The 8,942-nt window shown below is 33.8% G+C and overlaps 1 protein-coding gene across 1 annotated transcript in view; it reads right to left on the bottom strand.

The window, feature by feature from the left end:
* The window catches only part of LOC105623918 (nephrin), a 20,402-nt gene that overhangs the window by 2,063 nt on the left and 9,397 nt on the right, over window positions 1-8,942 (bottom strand). The window contains exons 6-11 of the mRNA XM_012205289.1: window positions 6,700-6,857; window positions 6,444-6,597; window positions 5,472-5,602; window positions 4,542-4,701; window positions 2,622-2,918; window positions 1,068-1,388 (exon numbers count right to left, since the gene is read on the bottom strand). Coding sequence (XP_012060679.1) covers window positions 1,068-1,388; window positions 2,622-2,918; window positions 4,542-4,701; window positions 5,472-5,602; window positions 6,444-6,597; window positions 6,700-6,857 — 1,221 coding nt within the window. The remainder of the gene's footprint in view (window positions 1-1,067; window positions 1,389-2,621; window positions 2,919-4,541; window positions 4,702-5,471; window positions 5,603-6,443; window positions 6,598-6,699; window positions 6,858-8,942) is intronic.

Raw genomic sequence — 8,942 nt, 5'->3', positions numbered from 1 at the left:
TACGTACTATATATATATATATATATATATATATATATATATATATATGTACACAAAATCAATTGTAATTAAAACCAGCACGAAATTAATATTATTAAAAAATATATTTTATATCGTGCTGTGTAATTAGAAAAATTGTAATTAGTTGTGTTAATCATGTAACGCGCATGATGACGAACGTGTTAAATTTGCTAGTCTCCAATTGATATAACTATTCTTTTATTATAATACGTGTAAGATATTTCAGTTAGAAATAAATTATTTTTCATTCGTGGAATGAAAATATATATAGCAGTAGTTTTGTTTACGGTAAATCATACATATTGCAAATTTCTAATAAAAGATGCAATAAACGTGATTTATTATAAATAGAAAGTATATTTATAGATTCTTCCTGTAAGACAAATAATAAATCACATAAATTATAAATATTACGGATTATTTTTAGTTATCAGATTTATAAGTTTACGAAATTTTAAATAAATCTGAATTAGTATTTCATTTTATTATTAGTTTTATTATTACAGATTATTATTAGATGTAATTTTTATTCTTTTATGATTCTGTCAAAATAACTAACGATGTCAATATGTCAGAAATGGAAATCGAAATAATCAATGAATTTCATTATTCGTTTCAATTTTAAGTATTAAATTAAATGATTATTTATCATGAATCTCTGTCAATCCCTTTTATATAAGACAATTTTTGGCAGGATATTATCAATTTCATCTAAATTAATTCATTCTTGAGGGTAAACCTGAAATATACATTCTAAATCTGAATCCCAAATCAAATCAGTTTCAAAAAAACCTTCGAAATGTTCTTCAAAAAAAAACTTCTATTTAATATAACATATCCGTATAGAAATGTTCTTATAGCATTTCATTTCTATCTATTATTGTTGTTATAAAAAACGGAGATAAAGTTTCTTTTATTATACTATTTATTTTATACACGGATATATCCAGATAAAATATAAAAGTAAAGAGAGAAACATTTATCATGCGTTGAAAATTCAATTTTGACACTTTTGCAGAATAACTTCCTTTTTATAACTTAATTACCTGTATGCTTTTCCGAGTCGCGCAGCATTATATCTTCTAACAGCGAAACTTCGCTACGGCCTTTGGCATTCACGGCGTAGGTCACCAGGTAGAAGTGAGTGGCTGGTAGAAGATCAGCCACGGCGATTCGGAAGATTGGCACATCGGCCGACACGCTGGACGCGTTCACCCGGAGATTACCGGTCAGCACCTCATAAGCTTCTAGTCGAAATTCCTGATGGAGTCCGCCATCATATCCCGGCACGCATTCGACCTCCAGGATCTCCGAACTTTGATTGAGCGATGCTTTGATGGTGCAATTGTTCAGAGGATTCGGTTTAACTGCTCAGACACATTTTTCGCATTGAGTTTTTAGAATTTTAATCAAAAGGGATACCTTTATTTACAAGAGAACTACATCACAAAAGTCATAAAAAAAAAACTAATGTTACCAACTGAAAGATCGCGTTTGAAATAAGTATTCTAGATGGTCATCAAACATTGGAATTCTGTATCCAACTTAAGCCGGAAGTTTGGCCACTTTAATTTACAATTATTAAACACAAAATATCGAGAAAAAAATTACATTAAAAAAAAATGTTTTAAATAAAAGTTGTTGGGTTTAAAGAGGCCAAAGTTGTAAGTTGTTAGAGAAATCATTAAATGAGCTACTGAAATTTTGAGTTCAGGACTCATTGACCAACTTGGGCCCAATAAGGCCCTGAATCCAAAATCTAAGAAACTCATCTAATGACTCTCTTCGAATCTTACAACTTTTATTTGAAACTTTTTTTTTTCAAAAAATGCATTGTTCTCTTTATATTTTATGTCTAAATTAAAATGATCAAACATTGTTTCGGTCCAAGAAGTCGGATACAGAATCCAAATCGGATAGGATCCCAAGATTTGATCAGCTAGAATACCTATTTCAAATGTAATTTTTCGATTAGTAATGTTAATTTTTTGATATTATTTTTACAACGTAGCACATTTCTTTGTTAGAGATTCGACGAATTTATATTTTGATTCGACTACTGAGAAAGTTAGAAAAATATTATACGAAGTTGCACATAGAACATGTCAGAAAAGAAAAATATAATTAAAGGCGAATGTTTCTCATTTTTCTTCAACATCTGATTTTCTTTCTCAGATACAAAAGGGGTACGGTTTAAGTAAACTATGATGGAACGTACACAGCTCGTCTTGCAGAAATAAACGATAAAACAAATATTTTTGAGTTTATGACGTACGGCGCGATAAGCTGGCTACGAGTCGGGTAGAAAAAAGGAAAGTATAAATAGTTGCGTTGAGTTCTAAATATGGACATCTAAATATTATGTGTTTTCGACACGAGATGTAGTAGTACATACGATATTTAAATATTTTCAGAATCTCGGACGCATTTGTTTGCCTTTGAAAGAGCAGAAGCGACAGGATTTCTTCCAGATTATGATTCGCAATGAAAAAAGCAGAAGTGCAGTGGAATAAATTCCCATCGATTTCTATCTTTCTCTTTTTCACTTTTTCTTTTTGTTCACTTCTTTTTTTCATAATGATAAGCGTTTAGGACATCACCTGCCGGAATGACTTGATAGATGCAGGGCGCCTCCTGCTTCCCTATCGCGTTCCTACCCCAACAGGTCAGGGCACCATAATCCCTCTCGGATTCGGGGGTGTAGACGAGCTCGCTCATGGTGCCGTTGTTGCCGTCAAACTTGGCCGGCGCGACTTCGAAGTTCTCGCCACTATTGTTGAACTCCCAGACAAAGTCCACCTCGTTCGGGTCGGCGTCGACCTCGCAGCGAACCTTCACGGACTCCTCCAGGGAAGCCCCGATTATCGTCACCTCCTTCATCTTGCAAACTGGCGCGACTGGAGAGTACGTAGAAGAAAAAGAATGGAAAACACAACACACACGCGTTCTTCAGTTGAACAAGATAAAAACGTAGAATTTCTCTTTTTTTTTTTTTTCGTCTCCGTTATTGATCGGCGGAACTTCGACAGCGGGATTATGCCGAGTTTAAGAGCCGTTTTATTCGCCTTTAATCGGGAGAATTATATTGTTCGCCGTAGGGCTTAGACGAGACGGTTGAAAATAAATTGGCTTCTAAAATGTAATCCCTCATATCTGACGTCCGAGATATTTCGCTCCCGAACACAATTACGCGCGGTTGGCATATTGTGTAACGCGTATTTTGGAGTTTACTGGAGGAAGTAGAAACAACATAGTTAAATTTAACTTTTAGCTCTGAAAAGGTCGGAGGTTAATTCTCCCATATAATAATATCTTTTTAATAATTAAACATGTGAATAATTTATTCTTATGTAACTGTACTGTTATAATTTATGATATAAATAAATAAATACATATATTCATATTAATAATTATATTTACATAATTATTTATATCATAAACAACGAATGTGCAAAGATCTAAATTTATTTGCGAGAAATATATTAAGCGTCATAAATTATGGCGCAAATACTTTCATTCAGGGTTGGAAAGTAACGTATTACTTTATAATGCCATTACTATTTTCGATAATTAATTTAATTTTTTTCGATAATCATCGTTACTTTTTTATTTGTAATAATAACAGTGATGTCATTACATTTTTACAGGAACAATAATAAATTTAGCCGTATTTTTATCGTTATTTCAAATCTTTTTTATCTTTATAACTATTCAATAGAATTCATTATTTTTATAATTATCTAGAAATATTTTATAATAAAATTTAAATATCGAAAAATGTTTTATACTTTATATTTTAGGCTACATTCCAATAGTTTCTGCCAATACTAAAAATCTGTAAAATATATGTATATGTAACGTGATCTATTTAACAATTTTTTAATTTTCAATATTGGCAATTGCATTTTTAATAACGATTTTTGATGTTTAAAAACAAAAATTTTTAATAAATCTTAAAGCGCTGTCTACATTATGTTGTTACATTAATTCGATCAGTTTTTATTTCTTATTACATATAAGTTTAATATAAAGAAAAGCTTGTTATAAGAATAGCTTAAAATTTTAATACACAATAGACCACATTTTGTTGTATATTCACATTTACAATCCTAAAAAATTCTTTATTTAATATTAGAATTTAAGTTTTAATATTGATTTACGCAATTAATATTGATTATTAAAGTGTAATTTTTTAAGCTAACGTTTTACTTTAACATTACAAAAAAGTTATGGAAAAAAGTAACGAATCATTATTTTTGAAGTAACAGTAACACATTACTTTTTAAAATTAGGACCGAGTAACGGTACCGAGTTACTTTTTACAAAAAGTAATGATAATAACGTGTTACTATTACTTTTATGAAATAACATTTCCAATTTTGCTTTTATTCGCGGACGATTCGAAGATTTCAACTTGAAATTCAATTCATCCTCGAATCAGCGGCGTATATACTCACCGAGATTACACATTCGCTTTCTGAAATCCTTGTTATCGATTCGTACTTGTCGTATCTACTTACACTGCACTCTCAGGTTCACAATTGGACTCGTCGTCTCCCCACGGTCGTTGCTGGCGAGACACGTGTAATTTCCCGCGTTGTCGCGTCCTATGCCCTGCAGCACCAAGCTTTGGGTGCTCATGATGATACCGGCCGAATAGTTTTGCGTCAGCACGCCGCCCTGTCATTGATGGATTAACGCGTTTAACACGGGGGTTGAGATTTCAGTACGATAGCTTTTTCTGCCATATTTTTTCGATAATAAGAAACGCAGATGACAAATAGATTTCATGTAAAGCTTTTCGCGCAAATTCGTTTTCGCCGTTCGGATTCCCTTTTAATGGATCTTCTTATTCTCGGTTTGGTGTATGTATATTCGGAGCTTTCGTATACACTTTTTTCAAATTTTCCGTTTTATGAAGACGAAGGCGACGTTGAAGGCAAAGGTGGAAATTTTTCAAGAAAATGCGAAATTTATTTCCGTTTATGAATAGTCGTGTCACGAATATCCGTGCGATAAACGCGAGGCGACAGATATTCGTCGCTCTCGGAGAAGTGAATGCATATGCGGAGATGAAGAGACGAAAATTTCCGAGTCTACTTCTCTCATAAAGCAAAAGTTATTTTTTTCTTTCGTCAAACTGGCATTTTCTCGGAAGTTTCAGATAACGCTTTAAAAGTTCCATCGTAAGGTATTGTGACTCGAATCGATCCTTATCGAAAAAAAAGATCATTATCGATTTTCGCGAATAGAAATGTAAAGTTCGGGAATCCCGGTATTTTTCAGACCCCTGTGTGTGCTTCTCGCGCTTAATCGCCTTTTTTTCCGAAACTCGGGAACTGTTTAGTGGAGAGGCGAAGCAATCGAAATTTTAAAAGTGAGACGCCAGTGCCTCGCAAAGGTAAACACACCGGGATTAAAGTGGGTTCGTTGCTGATGGTGGGACTTACATTGTGGCGCCAAGTAATTTTGTGGTGCTCCGGATTGGCGCGGACTTTGCATTCGAAGTACACATCGTCGCCTTCCTTTATGTTCTCCGCGTTCAGAGTGCTGCCCAGATGCAGCTGAACTTTAGGCGGGACTGCAGAAAAAGAGAGAAAGAGAGAGAGAATTTTTTGGTTTTTTAATGTTTCATGTGCGTGACCACGATGAAATATTTCGACGGATTCAGAGAAAATGGACGTGGAATATTGAAGCCGTCGGAATACATGAGAGAGAGAGAGAGAGAGAGAGAGAGAGAGAGAGACGATATTAATAAGACATGCGACTCTTCGTGTACAATGGATTTAACAGATTTAACAGATTTCCATTTTCATACATTTTAGATTACGAAACACAGTGAAACTTGTTGAGTTCCATTTACATTATATTCGATTTTAAATCTCCAAAATCTGAATTATCAACTGTTAATTAATGAGCAAATATCACTGCAGTCAATAAATGTTAATTCATTGAGATATTTTCACATTCTGTGGCTTAAATAATTCCGATCTACAATAGCGAGATGCATTTTTTACAGATAAACAATTCATGCATCACAGAACTAGAAAAATTGCTACTAAAAAGAATTATAAAATAAAAAAATATATAATTAATCGAGATATTTTTATGGGACATCCCGCGGTTTAACTTCCAATCTATCACCAGATGCACTCTTTACAGATAAACAATTCATGTATCGCAGTATTAAAAAAAAAAATGATGCTATAAAGATAAACGGCTTATAAAATATGATATAAAATATAAAAATATACAAAATTAAAAAATATACAGTATTAAAATATAACGTATTCGTATTTATAAATGCAACAATTTTTTTACAAATATAAAGATGTCACTCGACAAATTGATTCCACGGTAATCGAAATCCGATTTGTCGCGTGGTTAAAAGAGGCGCCGAAGAAACGGCGCCCGCCACTTACAGACGACATTCAACTTGAAGAAGTCCTCCAAGTACGCGTCCGCTAGGGCTGGATTCTCGCCGCGGCACTTGAGGATCTTGCCGTGATCGTCGGGGATGGGTGAGAACATCAGGGTACTCAGCACCACCGACGCGTTGCCACTTTCCTTCACCTGCTGGCACATATGTTCGAAAATTGCAGGAAACTCGCGATAATTCAGGTGGAGGGGAACATGTCAAAAAATATCGACATGTGCGACGTCGACGTTTCAAAATACTTCGTTATCGACCTTGCTGTTCCGGAACGTCTCGTTTCCCTCGATCCAGGTGATGCGAGCGCGGGGATGCGAGCCTGTCGTTTCGCAGGTGATGGAGTAGTCCTTTTCCGTCTCCATGACCGTTAGCTTCGACAGTATCTTCACAGTAAGTGGTTTTACTAGAACCAACCAGTAAATCGCATTTATTGCGCCCTACCACGAGTAATACTACTAATCGTTTTTTTACATCTCTCTTTAAAAGTTTCAAGTTCGATCCGGGATGTCAAGAAATCACTAAGGTCGGAAGGATTTATAATTAATGCTTAGAATGCAAATCCTCTCCTAATGTCCTGTCAAGTTTCTGTGACGCTCACCGCTTTTTAAATTCATTGTGTGTCTCGCGTTAAGCCTACAGCACACGATGCCTTTCTTTCTGCTGGATTGTTTGAATATGGAAAGAACGATTTTATTAGATTATCTGAAAATTTAGGTAGATACAGGTTTGAAAATAAATTTGGATCATTAAAATAATTTTGACATTCTAACAACTAGTTTGAACGACCAACATAATATTTTGTACATAATTTAACAAAATTATTTTCAGCTCTATATCTTGCTGAATTTTTAGTTACTTCAGCAAAATTGTTTTTTCCTTGCAAGAGCTGTTATAATATTAAATTACATTCAATTTGAATTATTTTTAACTTTTTCATTTCTATAGGTCGCTATTGCTCTTATTCAATCGTTAATTTAACTAAAACAGTGGAATTAAACAATTTAACTCAATAAAGTGTATTAAATTTGACTGAAACATAATTCATTATTTACTACATGCATATACGTTAATATAAACGTTGTTTACTTTGAAACTAATCATAGAAATGTATTGATTTACATTTTGATACACATGGAAATTAAAAATAATAAAATGTTATTTAATTTAAGAAATTGGGTCACTATTGTTCCTTTGATATGATATGTAACAATGTGCTACTTTACTAGCGATCAAGCTGGCTGTTATGAAAATTGTATAGCCTGCTGACTGTTTGTTAGTTTACAGAATTTTCATGATAGATTAAATGATATTTTTCTTGCACGACCTTGTGATTTATTGCGAGAGTCAATCAAGACGCAGTCTTAGTTATATGATCAAAATATTCTCTTTGTGATAATAAATTAAAAACAATTGTACTTTTATGATGATGTAAGTATTAGCACAGTAGCAACGATCTGCTTCATGGTCTACTTATTCGGACTTTCGTCAAATACTTTCTGTCAAATTCCAACTGCTCAGCCAACATGAAAACTCGTACTGAAGCTAAGCTAACAGCATAGTCAGCAGCACTGCCAGCACCGCTGCCAAGACGGCAGTAAGCTAGTAAGCACGCAAATTTAGCTAGCAATTCAGCGAAAAAAAAGCTTCGTGTAGTACAGCAGAATTTACTATATTGTAAAAAAAGTTCTGAATCGCTTTTTGGGAGCGATTTTTTTTACATATAAAAACAATTTTTACATATACGCAAACAAATTTTGCGTATAAAAACAACAACAATTATTCTTCAAAATAGAAACCATCATATTCAATAATCATCAGTTTGTTAGTTGCTGGATTTAATTTCAATGTCATTCGTCTAGATGGCATTCGAGATACTACACCTGCTGTAAGTTGCTAATCTTGCACCGTTTGACTATGGCCTGTTTCGCTCAAACATTTCTTGCAAGGATGACGATTCGAAACTGTTGAACAAGTTGAGTCAGCTTGTCGTGACGCAGCTTCTTCGCTGGAGCTCTAAAGGAACCAGAATGGTACCGAAACCAAATCCGGCAGCTGGTAGCGAATAGTTATTGAACATGATGGTCTTTATTTTGAGAAATAATCGTCATTGTTTCTACATTTGAATGTAAAAACCGTTTTTTGTGTGTTAAAACTCTAAAGGATATTTAAAACCTTTTTAACAATCTAGTAAATCGCAGGTCGATGATTTTTTAATTAAAACGAGTACATATAATGTGTGCTTAATATTAATCTGATCGATATCGGTTTCAGAGAAGCTTACAAACATCGCTTTTGATAAAAATAGTCAGTTAAAAGGATTTACAAATATGAACGGATTATTCCGCTCATTCGAGATTTGTTCAAGTTGAATAATTAAAGAAAGCTAAATTTATTTTCGCGATGTGTGTGTGTGTGTGTGTGTGTGTGTGTGTGTGTGTGTGTGTGTGTGTGTGTGTGTGTGTGTGTGTGTGTGTGTGTGTGTGTGTGT

Source organism: Atta cephalotes, assembly GCF_000143395.1.
Source record: "Atta cephalotes unplaced genomic scaffold scaffold00068, whole genome shotgun sequence".
In the NCBI taxonomy this organism is placed as follows: domain Eukaryota; kingdom Metazoa; phylum Arthropoda; class Insecta; order Hymenoptera; family Formicidae; genus Atta; species Atta cephalotes.
This window is presented reverse-complemented; position numbering and strand designations above follow the sequence as displayed.